At 38.1% G+C, this 21,214-nt stretch overlaps 2 protein-coding genes across 2 annotated transcripts in view; one reads left to right on the top strand and one right to left on the bottom strand.

Moving 5' to 3' along the window:
- LOC125825438 (uncharacterized) overlaps positions 1 to 21,214 on the bottom strand; it is a 1,130,247-nt gene that overhangs the window by 546,723 nt on the left and 562,310 nt on the right. The gene's annotated exons all lie outside the window — the stretch shown is intronic.
- Positions 14,316 to 15,335, top strand: LOC125825482 (uncharacterized). The gene is made up of 2 exons (XM_049504811.1): positions 14,316 to 14,838; positions 14,938 to 15,335. Exons 1-2 carry the CDS (start codon positions 14,316 to 14,318, stop codon positions 15,333 to 15,335), a joined length of 921 nt encoding a protein of 306 aa, XP_049360768.1.

Here is a 21,214-nt window from a genome sequence, read left to right as displayed (position 1 = left end):
GAAAGCTTAAGGTAATGAAATGTCTTATATGTTGATTATGTTCTAATGTGGTGAAATGACTTGTATGTTGATTATGTCTTGTATTATGCCTCTTATGCTTATGTTCATGAAGTTTTCTCAAAATGACATATATCATGACTTTCAAATAAAATGTCCGTTTTACGCATGTTTTTGCATGACTATCATACTTAATACTTAATTGTGCTAACCCATATTTCTTCATGTTTTACTACAAGTGTAGGTTCCGGCAAGTGAGTTGCTTTCTCTCTAGTTGAAGCTTGGATTTGAGATTCTCCAAGACTAAGTGGTATGTCCTCAAAGATCGAGGACACGTACATGAAGTTTCATTTTCTTTCATGTAAAAGACTATTGTTAGACTTTTCGATTGTAAAGGGCCGTGACCCTACTTATGTTTTAGATATTGTTTTTAGATGGCCATGTGAGACAATAGACTTCTGCAGTGTTACAAGTGTTTTAAATGAGTATTTTGATTGTATGGTTTTAAAGAAAGTTATAAATTTCGTACTGTTTTTCTTATATCGAATGTTATTAATGCTATGAGGCTTGTATGAGACTTTTTGGAGTCTTGTACGTCGTGTCGTATCCGGGGCCTGGACTCGGGTCGTGACACAAGCCTACGAGCTGAACAAACAACAGGGGTCAATCATTAAGGAGGGAAAAAAGGAGAAATCAGTGGCCTTGAAAACGTCTCCAAACAATGGGACTGAGGATAAGGATGAAATGGCATACGTCACTAGAAGGTTCCAGAAGATTATTAAGAAGCACAAAGGCTTTCAAAAGAAGGGTTCAACCAGTAGAGAAGCAAATGCAAATGATCTCTGTCACAAATGTGGCAAACCTAGTCATTTTATGAGGGATTATCTAAGTTAGAAGCAGGAAACTCAGGACTTCAGACCTTGAAGAAAGGATCAGGTCCTAGACCATGCCAAAAGAAAGGCTCATACTGATCAACTAGTGAAGCTTTTGCTGTCTGGGGAAATGCATCCAGCGAATCCGAGGAAGAGGGAGACAACCATGAAGATGTGTTGATGATGGTTATGAAAGATGATGAAACTGTGTTCAATTCTATTTTCTCACTAATGGCACAATCTGACGAAGAAGAGAATCAGGATGAGGTAACCCTTTTTGATCTCAAAAGTGATCTAGAAACTTTTTCAATTAAAAGATTGAGAAAACTTGCTGCTGTATTAATTGACTCAGTTGATGAACTAACGTTTGATAATCTGATGATAAGTGAAAATCTGAGCTTATGTGAGGATGAGATTACATCTCTTAACTCTCAAATGTCTGAAATGAGTGTTAGGATAAGTTTTCTACAGACTGATAGTTTGCAGCCCATCGCGGAACTTGGTACCTCTGAGTGTGGAAAGCGAAAACTCAGTAACTTTGAGATTGAACTAGAAGAGAAACTGAAGACCTTTTAGTCTAAGTTAGTTGCCTCCCTTGAAAGAAACTCACAATTAGTGAAGGATCTATGTAAGATCAAAAAAGAGTTAAACCACTCCCTCAAATGGATTGATTCGTCTAAGATACTCTCTAACTTAGCAAATCAAAAGTTCAACAACAAAAAGGGGTTAGGTTGTAGACAGATATAGCCTCCCTACAATCCCCACAATAAATATGTGTCTATCTCTGACAATCTTTTGTGTACCCATTGTGGAAGAAATGGTCATCTGAAAGAAAAATGTGAGATTCTGAGAGGAGTAAAAGAAAGACAGGAGAAGTTTCTTAAATCGAGAAAAGATTTAGTAAAAAATAAAAAGGTACATGGTCCCAATTACCATTTTAGTAAGAACACTTTGCCCCATGGACATGAAGGTTTCTCATTAAGCCTTTTGATAGTTTTTTGGGAACTCCATCTGAAGTGGGTTCCTAATTCTAATAAGTGATTTTTGTGCAGAAGAGAGGAAACAGTCAGTGCTGGTACATGGATAGTGGATACGTAGGGCACAGGACTAGAGACACTCTAAACTTCCTCTCTTTGGAAGCACACCAGGGCGGTGGTGTGTCGTTTGGTGGTGGGAAGAAGGGTTTCATTCTCGAAATTGGCAAAATAGGAAGATCAACAGATCATTCCATAGACCATGTACATTATGTGAATGGTTTGAAATACAATATCTTGAGAGTATCCCAAATTTGCAACAAAGAAAATGAAGTTAAGTTCATGTCTGATAGATGTTTGGTTACTAACTGTGCAACTAACAAAGTTGTTATGTCTGCCAAAAGAGTCAGAAATATGTATGTTGCAGATCTTAACTCAGTAGAAGGGGACATTCTTTCATGCCTAAGTGCGCAAGCTAACAATGCAAATCTATGGCATAAGCGATTGGGACATGTGACTACATCCTTGCTGAACAAGCTTGCTGCAGGGGACTTGGTCCGTGGATTACCAAACCTGAAGTTTTCTGATGATAAAGTCTATGATTCCTGTGTAAAAGGGAAACAAACAAGATCTACCTTCAAAACCAAGAAATGTGTGAGCACAACCAGACCCTTAGAAATCTTCCACATGGTTCTATGTAGACCTGTCAGAGTTCAAAGCAGAGGAGGTAAGAAGTATATTCTAGTAGTTGTTGATGATTTCTCTAGGTTCACCTAGAACATGTTTTTGCGGACTGAGGACGAGACAACCGGCCTTCTGATCACCTTTGCCAAAACAATTCAACTAAAAGTAAACTGCAAGATAGCTAGAATCAGATCTGATCATGGCACAAAATTTGAAAACTCTCAAATTGAAGGCTTTTGTGTTGAAAATGGAATCTATCACAATGTCTCTACGCCAAGAATTCCCCAGTAAAATGGAGTCGTTGAAAGGAAGAATAGAAAATTGGTGGATATTGCCAGAACCATGCTGATTGACTCAGGGCTAGCAATGAATTTTTGGGTAGAAGCAGTCAACACAACCTACTATGTTACAAATAGGTGTCTTATCAGGTCTGTGATCAAGAAAGCACCTTATGAGTTGCTGATGACAGGAAACTTTCAATTTCTCATCTGAAGCCATTTGGTTGCAAGTGCTTTGTTCTGAATAATGGAAAGGATGACCTTGGCAAGTTTGATGTCAGGAGTGATGAAGGGGTGTTTGTCAGGTACTCTTCTACCAGCAAGACATACAAAGTTTTTAACAAAAGAACTCTATATGTTGAAAAGAGCATGCACGTGATATTTGATGAGTCTGATGATAAGAGCAATGTTGAACAAAAAGAAGACATTGAACTGGAGGAGCTGATTAAGGGAAAACAAGACAAGGCAATCCAAAATCTTGGAAGCAAACAGGCTGCAAGGGAAGATGGTGTAGAACTCCCTCTGATTTAGCTCAGGAGAAAACATCTCAAAGTCCAGAGTGTGAAGAAAGTGAATCCGCTGCTGATGTTGAAGAAGAAATAACTAGAAAGTTCGAATGGAAACATCAATCTTCACATCCACTGGACAATCTTATCTCTCCACTTGACTCCGAAATACAAACTAGATCCAAAACAAGAAATCTAGTTGCATATTCAACCTTCATATCAACCATTGAGCCTAAGAATATCAAAGAGGCTTTACAGGATGCTGATTGGGTGACATCAATGCATGAAGAACTCATCAGTTTGAAAGAAGCAAAATATGGCACCAGGTCCCCAAACTCTCAACAGAACCATTATTGGGACTAGGTGGATCTCTAGAAACAAACTTGATGATAATGGAATCATTACCAGAAATAAGTCAAGACTTGTGGTAAAATGATATAATCAAGAGGAAGGGATTGACTATGATTAGACTTTTGCTCCTGTAGCCAGAATGGAAGCCATTAGAATCTTGATATCATTTCCTGCCCACATGAAGTTTCAACTATTTCAAATGGATGTCAAGAGTGCTTTCTTGAATGGACATTTGACGGAAGAGGTGTATGTTAAACAACCTCCAGGTTTTGAAGATGCTGATCTCCCAAACCATGTGCTGAAGCTGGATAAAGCTCTGTAGGGCCTAAAGCAAGCTCCAGAGCTTGGTACGAGCGCCTATCAAAATTCCTCCTTGCAAACGGGTTTAAAAGAGGTAAAATTGATAATACTCTATTTCTAAAATCTAGAGGTCAGGAGCTGTTGATTGTGCAAGTATACGTAGATGACATCATCTTTGAAGCTACTTCAGATTCACTATGCAAAGAGTTTGCTGATTTGATGAGTAGTGAATTCGAAATGAGCATGATGGGGGAGCTTACTTTCTTTTTAGGACTGCAGATCAAATAGTCATCACAGGGCACATCAATATGTCAAGAAAAGTACATAAAGGAATTGCTCAAGAAGTTCATCCTGCTTGAGGCAAATTAAAGTCCTTGATACTCCTATGAGTACAAGTGTGAAACTTGACTTGGATAACGAAGGGATAGATGTTAATCAGACCATGCATAGGAGAATTATTGGGTTACTTTTATACCTCACTGCAAGCATGCCTGGCATAGTTTTCAGTGTAGAGATGTGTGCAAGGTTTCAAGAAGCACCAAAGGAATCACACTTGAAGGCAACCAAGCGAATTCTGAGATATTTGAAGGGAACTCAGGACCTGGTCCTCTTCTACCCTACTGGTGAGTCTTTTGATCTAATTGGTTATCCTGATGTTGTTATGCAGGTTTCTTGTTGATCAAAAAAGCACATCAGGCATGACACACTTCCTAGGAGCATCACTGATTTCTTGGGGCACTAAGAAGAAAAATTTAGTGGCACTGTCTATAGCAGAAGCAAAATATGTGGCTGTTGTATCATCTTATGCTCAGTTCCTATGGATCAAGTAGCAACTGGAAGACTTTTGGTGTTCTCAAAGACACTATTCCTCTAATATGCGTCAACACTAATGCAATGAACATGGCCAAGAACCCCGTTCAGCATAAGAGGACAAAACATATAGATGTGAGGCATCATTTCCTAAGACAATGTTGAGAAGCAAAATGTGACGATGAGTTTTTGCAAGACAGAAGACCAGTTGGCTGACATCTTTACAAAGCCATTGAGTAAAGAATTCTTTGTCAAAAATAGAGGTTGGGGATGAACAAGATAACCTAAATCCATAACAAGTTTGAACGAAATCTTCTAGTTGACAATGTTAAAGAAGGCAGATATCTATACTAGTTGTGTAACACCCCGAAATGCTAACCAAGAGTAGCTTGTTGATACACCATTGCTTAATTACTACAATATGTTTTACTCTCATTTTCGGAACTTGAAATGTTATGATATTTGCAAACTTGCTTAACATAAATTGTTATCGTAATTTAATGGATTGTATTGGGGTATTTGCGTAATATTCTAGTTGGAATTATCTATAACTTGAAAGGGAGGTGAGGTATATACAGATTGGTATATAGGTATACTTTTGGGCAGCACAACTTTTACATTTGGGCAGCCAACCTTTGACTTTGGCTGTATCAAGTAAGTGATAAATATCACTTTTATAACATATAATTTCACACCTCCTCTATAAGAATTCGTGTCCTTTAACTCTAATAAACCTGTAGAACTTCCTCTAACCATATTACTCATAAAATTTCAAGAAAATCTTGGTCCTTTTGGATGTAATTCGAGATACACCCTTCTCTTTGATGAGTAGTCGAAATCCGTTTTTGAGCAGAGTAGTGTTTATTACTTTTAGAATATCTCGTTCTCTAGAACTCTCTTTTTGGTGAATAAATATGATTTGGAAAGATAATTCATATACCTACAACTCTTATGTTTATGTACAACTCTAATTTAGCTTTTATGGATTCGAAATATGGGACGCAACATAGGACAAGTTCTGTCCAGATTTCGGATTTAGAAATCCTGTATGAACAACTGTTAGTGTATCAATGATATCTTTTTGTAAAACAAATTTTTTGCTGTGATTCTTGATTTTTTGCAACCTTAAGAGATGTACCAACATCTTTCATGAAGGATATATAGTCCATTTTTGTCGTTTTCCTTTTCAAATCTAAGTTGCGACATGAGGCACTAGGTTGGCCAGAATTACTGTTTAGGGAGCATAGTCATATTTGTACAGGCTAGGCTTACTTGTGATGATAACCCTGTTTTACATTAACATTATTGAGCTACTAGGGATTAAAGAAGTTATTTTATTTTATTTTAAGGTAGTATATACTCGTGAACAAGTTGAGGACCTTGATACGTTGGTTGGTCTACGGTTTGAACTCTTGAAGTTGTGTTGGACTGCTTCTAAGCTAAGCACTGAGGTTTTTGTATAAATTTGTACTTGTACTCGTTTTACCTGCTGGTATATCTGAAAGTTTATCTTGGTTCCTTGGTTACCCCTTGTCACTTTGCATTGTCTTGTTGGTATCCTTTAAGATATTAAAGATGCTTGTGTAACTCGCCCACTTGTACGTATTGTTTGATCACTTGGTACTCTTGTTGGGACCTTGTCCTTCTTGTGGCTGTGACTTTGTCACTATTGAAATGCTTCTTGATTCGGATCATTTGCCATCTTGACTTTGGATTTTTAGTCCGTCTTCAGAATGGAAGTTGTCCATTTTAAGTACGAACTAGAAAGCCATTTTTAATATGGTTCTTGGTTCTCTTGATTATTGGGCTCTGACCCTTCTTGATACAGGGCGTCGGCCCTTCTTGGTACCTGCTTGTGCTTGGTGTGATGACATGATGTATATATTGGGCGAGCCTTGTTATTGAATCTCTTGGAAAATGGTGATATGAGGGTTCTTGACATTTGGATCTTTAAATATCAAACTTGATACTCTTTATTTATTGTTTACTTGATTTGTTGTTATGTTTCAATTGTGTTGCCTATGACTTGAGAAAGGTAGCTTGGTGAATCTGAGGGATCCAAACCTATAATTTTTACACCACCAAGCTATATGCTTAGCGATAGTTGTTTCTGTCGTAGGGAATGATCGAATGGAGGCATGAAGCTGGCCATTGGAGATGGAGATTTTGAGAGCCTTAAGGAAGATCACATTTGCATATAGGCATCTATATTTTGTATAAACCTTGGGACTTATACATGATCTATTTGTTGTCTATTTACATGAAATTTTGAGGGCTAATTTGATCATGTCACCATGGGTTGTAATAAATGTACGGCTATATGTTTTGTTCTTTTGGGGTGTGTAAGCTCAAGTCTTGTAATATATTAAATTTACCACTTGTTTTGAATGGTTATGTGAAGCATGAACCACCTAATTTGGGTACTTGGAAGTTGGTAATATTCTTTTTATATCATTTTTGCAGTGAGAGGATAATATATGCAGAAAAATCTCATGAGTTATTGACTTATATTATTTTGGAAGGGTTTTTCCACCATAAGTTAAAATTCAACGCAATATCAATTTGACATCAAATAAATGTTTAAATGGGCAGGATGCACATCCTTAACTATTTCTTTTTTTTCTTTATGAACCTACTCCCTCTACTAAAATATAATCAATATGGCCATAGTTAATCTTTTTTAAATGTCGCAAGTATGTATTTGATTTCTTATTAAGTGGTAGTATCCTTTCGAAAGGGTTGCTACAAGTTGTAATGCTTATCGTTTGAGAATTCACTTTTGGTACCTTACTGCAGGTATACACTCATGGCATGTTGGCAAAACGAAGGATTTAACCATACATGTAGGGCAATATACTAAATGGTACCTGGTCCCCATAAGTTTAATAACACTTATGCTACACTGTGTCTCTGTTAACGGTCTCTGCCACATGTCCCTTACCCATTTATTGCGTCAGTTTTAGATGTCTTTTCACTTTAAATCCAAGAGTCGCTGTTTTTCAGGGACCTGATACCCCTTGTGCTTAAATACAACTGTTTTTAGGGAATCCAAACATCCTAATTTCTTCTTAATATCCTTCTGTGATTTACTATGTTGTTCTAAATCGTCTTTTTCTTCTCATCAAAATGACTAACTCTTCTTCATCTTCAAAGCTTCCCATCTCCCAAGAAATTGAAAACCCCAGTTCATTAAATTTCTCCATTCCTCTCCTAGAAGAGTCTCCTTCCACACCAGTCTGTGGTGCTGGTGAGACGGGTGAATCTATTACACCTCATACTGAAGTGGTGGCTTCTCCTTCACCTCCATCTGCGGAAGTTTTACCTTACTCGTCTATGTTGGTTTTGTCCGGTGAAAAATCCCTAAACTCAGAGGCCCAATCAGTTGTGAAACCAAGTGGTGATCTTCCCACTGAAGAATTAGAAGTGGTTTCTAGGGCAGTATCATCTACGATGTCTGTGTGGTTGTTTGATGGAGATTTACCTGAGGGAAAGGGCCCTGAGTGAAATATTCTAGCAGCATCGGCAGAATTAGTGGCTGTGCAATGTTTGGCCTCGCTCAGAGGAGATTCTCAACTAACTCTATTGGAACAAGAGTTGAGGTCGCTGGAGCGGGTCCCACACAGTGTTCAACCTGTGTTTGACCAAATTACTAAGTCATTTGACGTTGCAAGTGAAGAAGAGGAGGAAGAAGAAGTTTCTTTGAAATGGAGCATGAAAGGGGTTTGCGGTGCAAACTTCTCGACTGTAGGTGTCCTAGATCTAGAGGGAGTCAACACTATTCCTGACACCAACCTCAACAATGAGCTTGCTGAGTCTGCAAAAGAAATGAAAAGAAAGGGGTAGGGAAAAATGGTTACGTCCTACACAAAAGGGGACAAGAAAAGGTATGGCACCAGGAGTAAGATGCAGAAGGTTATGTGAAGTGACATAAAAGCAAATATAATTCAAACGGAAAGGGCTAGGAAGAGAAGAAGGGAAGGCCATCTGCCTGACGAACCCACCTCAACCCCTTTGACTATTAGGTCCAGTGAAACAGAGTCTTATGAATCTGCTGTGTATGTGGAAAAAAGAAGGAAGGAAGTAGAGGTTGAGAGGGTCAAATCAAAAGGGGTTCAGAAATTAACGAAGAAATCTCTTGTAAAGAAATTGAGTAAAAGGGCTATTGAGCAATCAAAACCAATCAAGGTACTAGGTACTTGTATTCAAAAGCCAGTAGAAGAAAAGGAGTTGAACAGGGAAGCACGGATAGCAGAAATGGAGAACCAAAAGGTGCTAAACGGTAGAGTCTTTGATCCTGATATTATTACAAAACCTGGAATGTCCCCTCTTTTTTATTCAGTTTCCCGGCAAAGTTGGGATCATTTATTTGAACCCCCAGCACCATTCTTGCATGAACCTAAGGTGCGTGAATTTTACTATAAGATAGAGCTTCTAGATGATGGAGGAATCATAACTATTGTCAGAGATGTCAAAATCCATCTCGATGAGGAAACCTTGGGGATTATTCTGGGTGTGCCTGTGAAGGGGATCCAGTAAATTGAAGGATGTAAACCCTCCAGTGAGTTCACTACATATGCTACAAAGAAAAGGGGTGGGGGACATAAATTGAGCAGGTCTGCCAAAGAAGTTTCTGAAGGGGGAATATCAACTATTCTTCGAGTTCGTTAATAAGATACTGGTACCAAGGACGGAGAAGAGAACTGTAGCATATGGCGCTGACCTATTTATCATGGAAAAGCTGAATGAACTCGAGGAAATCAATCCCCCTGCTATAATGCTTGAACATATGCACATGGTGATGACTTGGAAAACAGCCAAACATGGCATCCCTTATGGTTACATGCTAAACTATGTGTTCAAACATTTCGAAGTGCCTTTAGGGAGAGGAGTACCTGGTACCACCAAGCAAATGTTTACTGATGTTACCCTGGTAGAATGTGAATGTGTTGAAGGGAAGACCAAAGGTAGGTCTCAGGTAGGAGATCTCTTAGAGTAGCAGGCTTCTCTCAAACGAGAACTGACTGATCTAACAGTGGTCCTCAATGACAAGGAGGTTGAGATTGCGCAACTTGAGTCTAAGTTGCAGAAAGCTGTCTCGAAGGGATCGGGTACCAGCGGTGTGGATGAGCAAGTAATGCAGAAGTTGAGACCTGAGAACGAACAATTGCTAAAGACAAATGCCTCACTCAGTGAAGAAGTCAAAGCTCTCAACAAGAAAGTCATTCAGGCTCATGAGGCTGCAAACAAGCGGATGTCCTTGCTAATATGAACCCTTACTGCCCTTCCCACTCCGTCCTAAATGAGTCTTGTTACCCTGGTTTCTTCATCCTTGTGTCAAAACTCTAGTGGCAATGTGTACTGTTTTGGCTGATTCCTGTGGCCAGCTTTAGTAATCTAATGATATTTGGTATTGTGCCCTGTTCAATATGTTTTTCTATTCTCTTTTAAACTCACTTGTGCACACTCTGTGTGGCCCATGGCCCTGAGTTCTTAAATGTCTTACATACAACTTACATATGTTTACTTCTATTCCTTATCAATGATGTCAAAAAGGGGAATTGAAGGTGAACTGTGTTGTGAAATTAGAACGGAATTAAACTAAGGGGGAAGAACAATGACAGGGGGAATTATTGTATCTATGAATGATTGCTTAACACTCTTGTGAGGCTGTGCGTGTAGAATGTCTGTCATCATCAAAAAGGGGGAAATTGATAAGTCTTAATGCTCCCAAATGTTTTGATGATTTCCTCATAAGTGCAGGACCTGGTCCTCTACAGAGTATGTTCATCCGAAACCATACGCTATACACCTGGAAAGCTGTCCGTGTCAGAAGTTGGTGAGGTCGTCAGAGTACTATACCAACCAGAAGGGACGAGGTTATTTGTCCAATGAGTATTAACTCTTGATGTTTGATATATAATCAAGACAACAAACAAAAAATCAATTCATTCATTCAAATAGAGAGATTCAAGCTTCAAAACAGCAAGGGACCTAACAGTTTACATTATTGCTTCCTAAATTAGTTGTTACCTTGATTGTTTGTATTTGTGCTTATATTGTCGGAATCGTTTTGCTTGTGATAAAAAGGTTTCAACCTTGGGTGAATCATTGTAAGAACTTAGTTATGGGCAACTTAGTGTCTTACGTCAAAGTCTATATTAATCAGTTGAGTTAGTATAGTGGGCAATGCAGGCATTGTTTTGGCTCATTGAGTGATAGTGTATTACTTAAATAGAGATTAGGAGGTTAATCTTGTGTGTGTTGTAAACTTGGTTTTACTTTGGCTTGTGAAGTTTAGTAAAAGTAGTTTGAAAATCTCGTTAGACAGGTCACGATTTTACTCCCTTGATCTCAATTACTTAAGTGTTTTCTAAGCTAAATTACTTGCTCCCTCATATGGACTGACTATATTTTTTCTACATAATTTACAGCCCCTTCAAATTAATATTGATGCAATTAAGTTACTTTATAACACTAACTTGCACAACTCTTAAATTATGGATATGATTGTAGGTGCCTCTTCCGGAGGTTGACTATTCCAAAGGTGATCCACATCTACGGAGAACATAACAGACAAGTTGATCAATGGCCACCACCATGTAGGCATCTCGTTTCTAAGAAATTATTTTAGGACACTCGTGCATCCTTTGAAGATATTTTGAGCGGGTTAATGCACTGACAATCAGCCCTACTTAATTCTATGTGTAATATTAGCAGAAATGGTGGCACAACCACAAATGGACATTGTATAATATGTTGGTCGTAGATTTGTACTGTTATTGCTCATAAATATTATGTTCTATATTTCGAATATTAACTGTTAAAATCTTTAGGCACGGTTGTGTTTCACCGAGGGAAAGATGAAAACCATTGTTTAATGCATTTCAAGTGTTGATCTATTCATCATGCTATCAACTATCTATTGTGATATTATGAAAAAGTGACCATAGCCAAGACAAATGCATGGTATTTATCTGGGGAGGAAAGATCATTGTTCGTCCTATCAACCATGGAGATTTCTCAATTATCAAATAAAATAAAATCTAGCTTCTTAAATCCACACATAGTATGTGTTTTTCCCCCATACTGCTAATAAATGATTGTATATATTGTTGTTGAACTTACTTTGGTGTTTTTCTTCAAAGTAACATTGACATGATCAGCAAGACTGCAAATTACTCTTATCTTCGTTTCTAAATATGGTGCAAATCTGATTTTGAGCTGAGTAGTGTTTATTACTTTTAGAATATCTTGTTCTCTAGAACTCCCTTTTCGGTGAATAAATATGATTTGGAAAGATAATTCATAAACCTACAACTGTTATGTTTATGTACAACTCTAATTTAGCTTTTATAGATTCGAAATATCGAACGCAACATAGGACAAGTTCTGTCAAGATTTCGGATTTAGAAATCCTGTATGAACAACTGTTCGTGTATCGATGATATATTTTTATGCAAAATATATTTTGCGGTGATTCTTGAGTGTTTGCAACCTTAATAGATGTACATTCATCTTTCATGAAGGATATACAATCCATTTTTGCTGTTTTCCTTTTCAAATCTAAGTTGAGACATGAGGTACTAGGCTGGTCAGAATTACTGTTTTGGGAGCATAGTTGTATTTGTATAGGCTAAGCTTACTTGTGATGATAATCCTATTTTACATTAACATTATTGATCTACTAGGGATTAAAGAAGTTATTTAATTTTATTTTAAGGTTTTATATACTCGTGAACAAGTTGAGGACCTTGATACGTTGGTTGGTCTACGGTTTGAACTCTTGAAGTTGTGTTGGACTGTTTCTAAGCTAAGCATTGAGGTTTGTGTATAAACTTGTACTTGTACTCTTTTTACCTGCTGGTATATTTGAATGTTTATCTTGGTATGTTGGTTACCCCTTGTCACTTTGCATTGTCGTGTTGGTATCCTTTAAAATATTAAAGACGTTTGTGTAACTCGCCCATTTGTACGGAATGTTTGATCACTTGGTACTCTTGTTGGGACCTTGTCCTTCTTGTGGCTGTGACTTTGTCACTATTGGCATACTTCTTGATTCAGATCATTTGCCATCTTGACTCTTGATTTTTAGTCCGTCTTAAGAATGAAAGTTGTCTATTTTAAGTACAAACTAGAAAGCCATTTTTAATATGGTTCTTGGTTCTCTTGATTATTGGGCTTTGACTCTTCTTGATACAGGGCTTCGGCCCTTCTTGATACCTGCTTGTGCTTGGTGTGACGATATGATGTATATATTGGGTGAGCCTTGTTATTGAATTTCTTGGAAAATGGTGCTATGAGCGTTCTTGATATTTGGATCTTTAAATATCAAACTTGATACTCTTTATCTGTTGTTTACTTGATTTGTTGTTATGTTTCAATTGTGTTGCCTATTATTTGAGAAAGGTAGCTTGGTGAATCTGAGGGATCCGAACCTATAGTTTTACACCACTAAGCTATATGCTTAGCAATAGTTGTTTCTATCGTAGGGAATGATCGAGAGGAGGCATGAAGCTGGCCATTGGAGATGGAGATTTTGAGAGCCTTAAGAAAGATCACGTTTGCATATAGGCATCTATATTTTGTATAAACCTTGGGACATATACATGATCTATGTGTGGTATATTTACATGAAATTTTGAGGGCTAATTTGATCATGTCACCATGGGTTGTAATATAAGTATGGCTATATGTTTTGTTCTTTTGGGGTGTGTAAGCCCAAGTCTTGTAATATATTAAATTTACCACTTGTTTTGAATGGTTATGTGAAGCATGCACCACCTAATTTGGGTACTTGAAAGTTGGTAATATTCTTTTTATATCATTTTTTGCAGTGTGAGGATAATATATGCATAAAAATTTCGTGCGTTATTGCCTTATATTATTTTGGAAGGGTTTTTCCACCATAAGTTAAAATTCTGCGCAATATCACTTTGACTTCAAATAAATTTATAAATGGGCAGGATGCACATTCTTAACTATTTCTTTTTTTTTCTTTATGAACATAATCCCTCTGCTAAATTATAATAAATATGGCCATAGTTAATCTCTTTTAAATGTTGCAAGTATTTAATTAGATTTCTTATTTAAGTGGTAGTATCCTTTCGAAAGTTTCACTACAAGTGCTGGTATTAGAGCCTAGGTTTGTTGTTCTAGGACTTTTGTTGTGAATTACTTGTATACTTGTTTGCTTTCGAAAAATGGTCTACATAGAATATTTATTCACTTACATGGTTTATAATATTTTTATCGCATGTATAGTGCATAAGCATCAAGTACATGTCTCTAATGCAATGTGATTTTCCCTTTTGAAGGAATTAAGTTATGGCCTCTTCTTCTGACCGACCTATGGAAGCTGCTCGTAAAGGGTCGGGTACCTCTGTTTCCCAACCTCATGCACTATAAGAGGTTGGAGAACATTTCTCGAATCAATATGTTCCCTATACTAGTGGGTCTGAAGTGGGAAACCATCAGGGTGTAAGAGCTGGTCCACATCCTCACATGAGTCGTGGTACTCAAGCCATGAATCATTATTTTCAACAAATGGCTGAATTCTTCCACCACATGGTTGAATCGATGCATGATTCCAACAGGATTAACTTTGAGAAAATGAGGAAAATGGGTGGAGTGGAGTTTGAAGGTACTGTTGATCCCACGGATGTTGAACAATGGCTGGAGCGCATGAAGAGGGTATTTGAGCAGCTTGAGTGTTCAGATGTTGCCAAATTTAAGTATTCTATTTCACTATTACAAAATGATGCTTATGATTGGTGGGTAAGTGTTCCGAATGCCAAGGTAAAACCTCCTATTCTTACTTGGGATAATTTTCTTAAGGAATTTCCTATGAAGTATGTCCCATCTGCTTATTGTGATGCAAAGAAAAAAGAGTTTTTGAATCTAAGGCAACGAGGCATGTCTATTGTTGAGTACCAACATAAGTTTCTAAGGCTCTCTCGTTATGCTGGAGGTATTATTAAAGAGGAAAAAGACAAGTGCAAGAAATTTGAAGATGGTTTAAATGATTCCATTAGGAAGAATGTGGCGATCCTGCAACATGAGAACTTTTGTAAGTTAGTGTCTGCTGCTTTTACTTAGGAACGACTTGATAAAGAAGAAGCTAGTAGAAATGAAAACAAATTCTGAAAGCCTAGACCAAATTTTGGAGGCCTATCCAAAAGGGGAAGATTTGATGATTCCAAGGATGGTAGTGATAACAGGCCACCTCAACAAAGGCAAAACAAATCAGAATTTTCTACAACTAGCACTCCAAATTATGGCCAAAGAAAGCCTCGCGTTCCCACTTTCCCACAATGTGGAAATAATCATTATGGTACTTGCAAGAGAGCTTCTGGTGCATGTTTCAATTGTGGGAGCTTTGATCATAAAGTGAAGGATTGTCCTAATCTTAATAATGCTCCTTCCTTGAGAACTGAAGGCTCAGTTCATAAGCCTTCTATTAATCCTCCTCAAACTAATAGAGGTGCAAGACCTAAAAACACCCAAGCAACAGGTGCAAGTGGAGCTAATAAAGCTAGTGGACCAAGGGCTATTGCACGCACTTAAGTTATGAGGCAGAGGGATGATCAAGATGGACAAGACGTGGTTGTCGGTAAATTTTACTTATTTGGCTTATGTGTGTTTACACTATTTGATCCTGGTTCTACACATTCCTATCTTTGTTCATCACTTGTTCTTCCTGAAAACGTGAAATCTATGAGACTTAGTTATGATGTGCTGGTTGAAAGTCCTTTGGGTTATCAAGTTGTGTGTAATCGAGTTTACGAAGATTGTCCCTTCGGATTCAAAACCTAGTCTTCCCTACTGATTTGATTGAAATGCCCTTCAAGGATTTTGATGTTATTATCGGGATGGATTGGCTTTATAAATATCATGCAGTGGTAGATTGTAGGTCTAAGCATGTGACTTTTAAAGATCCTACGTTTTCACACATCATTGTACAAGGTGAAAGATCATTGACATCTAGTATTATTTCTGCGGCCTTGGCAAGAAAGTTGATGCATCAAGGTTGTGGGGCATACCTTGCTCACATAGTTGGTACACAATTTAAGAGTCCTTGTATCAAGGACATACCTACTATATGTGATTTCCCAGAAGTCTTCCCCAAAAATCTTCCTAGGTTGTCCCCGGAAAGAGCGATTGAATTTCCAATCGAGCTTATTCCTAGATCTACCCCTATTTCTATCACTCCTTATAGAATGGCTCCAGCATAATTAAGAGAATTGAAATCTCAATTGCAAGAACTTCTTGAGAAAAGTTTTATTTGACCTAGTGTTTCTCCTTAGGGAGCCCCTGTTTTATTTATAAAGAAGAAATATGGCACTCTCAGGCTTTGTATTGACTATAGACAATTGAACCGAATAACAATCAAGAATAAATATCCACTACCAAGGATCGATGATTTGTTTGACCAACTGAAGGGTGCTAAAGTATTCTCAAAGATTGATTTAAGGTCTGGATATCACCAATTGCGTGTTAGAGAGAAAGATGTCCCTAAAACTGCTTTTAGAATTCGGTATGGTCATTATGAATTTTTGGTGATGCCATTCAAATTGACAAATGCTCCTGCGGTATTCATGGATCTAATGAATCAAGTATTCAAGCCTTATCTTGATCAGTTTGTAGTTGTCTTTACAGATGATATTTTAATATTTTCCAGAAGTAGTGAAGACCATGATAAACACCTTCAGATTGTTTTGAAAATTTTGAAGGAGAAAGAACTTTATGGTAAACTTTCAAAGTGTGAATTTTGGCTTGATGAAGTAGCTTTTCTGGGACATGTTGTTTCAACCGAAGGCGTGAAGGTGGATCCTAGTAAGATACAAGCAGTTGTTGAATGGAGACCTCCCAAAAGTCAAACTGAGGTAAGAAGTTTCTTGGGCTTAGCAGGATACCACAGAAGATTTGTGAAAGGCTTTTCCATATCGCCTCCCCTTTGACTAAGCTCTTACAGAAGGAAGTAAAGTTTATTTGGGATGACAAATGCCAAGAGAGCTTTGCAACTCTCAAATCCTTGTTGACTCAAGCGCCTATACTTACTCTACCAATTGAAGGGAAAGAGTATGTAGTATACAATGATTTTTCTCACAATGGTCTAGGATGCGTTTTGATGCAAGGAGGGAAGGTAATTTCTTATGCCTCTCGGAAATTAAAACCGCATGAATTGAATTATCCTACTCATGATCTTGAGCTTGTTGCTATAATGTTTGCTTTAAAAATATGGCGGCATTATTTGTATGGAGAGAAATGTCATATATTCACTGATCATAAGAGATTAAAGTACTTGGGTACTCAGAAGGAGCTAAACCTAAGAAAACATAATAGCTTGAACTCATCAAGGATTATGACTGCACGATTGATTATCATCCAGGTAAAGCTAATGTGGTTGTAGATGCCTTAAGTCGAAAATCCTCCACGAGCATTTTTTTGAGTCCTTTGCCCCTGCTCCTTGAGTTAAGAGCCATGAATGTTTCTTTTACACTTGATTCAAATGGTTCAATTATTGCTAATTTGCAAGTAAAGCCAATATTACTTGAACAGGTGAAAGAAGCACAAAAGTTAGATGAGAAACTTGTAAAATTGACCAGAGAAGTTCAAAATGCGGAAAAGCTTGATTTTACAGTAACGAAGGATGGTGGCTTATTTTATCAAAACAGGTTATGTGTCCCTTGTGATGACAAATTGGGGAGAGAAATATTAAATGAAGCACATACTTCACCATATGCAATGCATCCTGGAGGTACAAAGATGTACCAAACAATCAAAGTACATTATTGGTGGAATGGTATGAAGAGAGACATTGCGGAGTTCATTTCCAAATGTTTGGTTTGTCAACAAGTAAAGGCGGAGCATCAAGTCCCAATTGGCTTACTACAACCCTTGTCGATGCCAGAATGGAAATAGGAGAGAATAACTACGGACTTTGTTTATGGACTTCCTCGCACTCAAAGGAATCATGATGCAGTATGAGTGATTGTGGACAAGCTAACCAAGAGTGCTCACTTCTTAGCAATCAGGATGGATTATTCACTTGAGCGTTTAGCCAAATTGTACATCAATGAGATTGTAAGACTACATGGGATACCTATGTCTATTGTATCTAATCGAGACCCAAGGTTTACATCTAGATTTTGGGGCAGCTTGCAGGAAGCTTTGGGTACTAAGTTGAAATTTAGCACTTCGTTCCATCCTCAGACAGACGACTAGTCGAAAAGAGTGATTCAAATTTTGGAGGATATGCTTCAAGCTTAGATTATGGAGTTTGAGGGTAGTTGGGACAAACACTTGGCTTTGATAGAATTTGCTTACAATAACAGTTACCAATGGAGTATTGGAATGCCTCCCTACGAAGCCTTATACGGAAGGAATTGTCGGACCCCTCTTTGTTGGAGTGAAGTTGGTGAAAGAAAGCTTGTTGGTCCTGAAATTATGCATCAAACAGAGGACAAGGTAAAAATTATCAAAGAACGTCTAAAAATTTCTTCGGATAGACAAAAGTCGTACGCTGATCTTAGAAGGCGTGACATTGAATATCAAGTTGGAGATAAAGTATTCTTAAAGGTGTCTCCATGGAAAAAGATTATGAGATTTGGCCAAAAAGGAAAACTTAGTCCCCGATTTATTGGACCTTATGAGATACTTGAAAGGGTTGGACAAGTCGCATTTAAATTAGCTTTGCCACCGGAGCTAGACAAGATCCACAATGTCTTTCATGTTTCTATGCTCAAAAGATATCGTTCTGATCCATCGCATGTTTTGCCAGTTGAATTTATTGAGTTTAATCCTGACTTGACTTATAATGAAGAACCTATCCAAATTGAAGCTCGAGAAGTAAAGCAACTTAGAAACAAGAGAATCCACTTAGTAAAGGTACTATGGAGGAACCATTCTGGAAAAGAAGCTACCTGGAGAGAGAAGAAGACATGAGGACCCAGTATCCGCACTTGTTCCGGGACTAGCGTAAGGTAAATTTTGAGACGAAATTTCTATAAAAGGGAGAGAGTTGTAACACCCGAAAAGTTAACCAAGAGTCGCTTGTCGATACACCATTGCTTAACTACTATAGTATGTTTTACTCTCATTTTGGGAACTTGAAATGTTGTGATATTTGCAAACTTGCTTAATATAAATTGTGATCGTAATTTAATGGATTGTATTGGGGTATTTGCATAATATTCTAGTTGGAATTATCTATAACTTTAAAGGGATGTGAGGTATATACATATTGGTATATATGTATACTTTTGGGCAGCACAACTTTTACTTTTGGGCAGCCAACCTTTGACTTTGGCTGTATCTAGTAAGTGATAAATATCACTTTTATAACACATAATTTCACTTTAAATCCAAGAGTCGCTGTTTTTCAGGGACCCGATACCCCTTGTGCTTAAATAAAACTGTTTTTAGTGAATCCAAACATCCTAATCTCTTCTTAATCTCCTTTTGTGATTCACTACGTTGTTCTAAATCGTCTTTTTCTTTTCATCAAAATGACTAACTCTTCTTCATCTTCAAAGCTTCCCATCTCCCAAGAAATTGAAAACCCCAGTTCATTAAATTTCTCCATTCTTCTCCCTGAAGAGTCTCCTTCCACACCAGTCTGTTGTGCTGGTAAGATGGGTGAATCCATCACACATCATACTGAAGTGGTGACTTCTCCTGCACCTCCATCTGGGGAAGTTTTACCTTGCTCGCCTATGTTGGATTTGTGCAGTGAAAAATCCCTAAACTCAGAGGCCCAATCAGTTGTGAAACCAAGTGGTGATCTTCCCACTGAAGAATTAGAAGTGGTTTCTAGGGCAGTATCATCTACGATGTCTGTGCGATTTTTTGATGGAGATTTACCTGAGGGAAAGGGCTCTGAGTCAAATATTCTAGCAGCATCAGCAGAATTAGTGGCTGTGCAAAGTTTGGCTTCGCTTAGAGGAGATGCTCAACCAACTCTGTTGGAACAATAGTTGAGGTCGCCGGAGTAGGTCCCACACAGTGTTCAACCTGTGTTTGACAAAACTACTAAGTCATTTGACGTTGCAAGTGAAGAAGAGGAGGAAGAAGAAGTTTCTTTGAAATGGAGCAGGAAAGGGCTTTGCGGTGCAAACTTCTCGACAGCAGGTGTCCCAGATCTAGAGGTTAGTCAACACTATTCCTGACACCAACTTCAACAATAAGCCTGCTGAGTCTGCAAAAGAAAGGAAAAGAAAGGGGTAGGGAAAAATGGTTACGTCCTACACAAAGGGGGACAAGAATAGGTATGGCACCAGGAGTGAGATGCAGAAGGTTATGTGAAGTGCCATAGAAGCAAATATAATTCAAACAGGCTAGGAAGAGAAGAAGGGAAGGCCATCTTCCTGAAGAACCCACCTCAACCCCTTTGCCTGTTGGGTCCATTAATACAAAGTCTTATGATGCTAATGTGTATATGGAAAAAAGAAGGAATGAAGTATAGGTTGAGAGGGTCAAATCAAAGGGGGTTCAGAAATCAACGAAGAAATCTCTTGTAAAGAAAGTGAGTAAAAGGGCTATTGAGCAGTCAAAACCAATCAAGGTACCAGGAACTCGTATTCAAAAGCCATTAGAAGAAAAGGAGCTGACCTGGGAAGTACGAATAGCAAAAATGGAGAACCAAAAGGTGCTAAATGGTAGAGTCTTCGATCCTGATATTCTTACAGAACCTGGATTGTCCACTCTTTTTGATTCAGTTTCTCGGCAAAGTTGGGATCATTTATTTGAACCCCCAGCACCATACTTGCATAAACCTACAGTGTGTGAATTTTACTATAAAATGGAGCTGATAGATGATGGAGGAATCAGAACTATTGTCAGAGATGTCAAAATCCATCTCGATGAGGAAACCTTGGGGATTATTCTGGGTGTGCCTGTGAAGGTGATCTGGTAAATTGAAGGATGTAAACCCTTTAGTGAGTTCACTACACATGCTACAAAGAGGGAGGGGACATAAAGTGAGCAGGTCTGCCAAAGAAGTTTCTGAAGGGGGAATATCAACTATTCTTTGAGTTCGTCAATAAGATACTGGTACCAAGGACTGAGAAAAGAACTAGCATCTGGTGCTGACCTATTTATCATGGAAAAGCTGGAAGAACTCGAGGAAATCAATCTCCCTGCTATAATGCTTGAACATATGCACATGGCGATGACTTGGAAAACAGCCAAACATGGCATCCCTTATGGCTACATGCTAAACTATGTGTTCAAACATTTCGAAGTGCCTTTAGGGAGAGGAGTACCTGGTACCACCAAGCAAATGTTTACTGATGTTACCCTGGTAGAATGTGTTGAAGGGAAGGCCAAAGGTAGGTCTCAGGTAGCAGATCTCCTAGAGCAGCAGGCTTCTCTCAAACGAGAATTGACTGATCTAACAGTGGTCCTCAATGACAAGGAGGTTGAGATTGTGCAACTTAAGTCTC

This window comes from Solanum verrucosum, unplaced genomic scaffold (assembly GCF_900185275.1).
Source record: "Solanum verrucosum unplaced genomic scaffold, falcon-dt-bn FXZP01000101.1, whole genome shotgun sequence".
In the NCBI taxonomy this organism is placed as follows: Eukaryota; Viridiplantae; Streptophyta; class Magnoliopsida; order Solanales; family Solanaceae; genus Solanum; species Solanum verrucosum.
Note: the sequence above shows the minus strand (reverse complement) of the source record. Positions and strands in the feature narration are given on the sequence as shown.

What these genes read in the sequence shown, in the direction of transcription:
- LOC125825482 (XM_049504811.1), top strand. Translation starts at nt 14,316, where the DNA reads ATGGCTGAATTCTTCCACCACATGGTTGAATCGATGCATGATTCCAAC. An exon ending in CCTGCAACATGAGAACTTTT is followed by an intron (nt 14,839 to 14,937) that starts GTAAGTTAGTGT and finishes CAAATTTTGGAG; the next exon opens with GCCTATCCAAAAGGGGAAGA.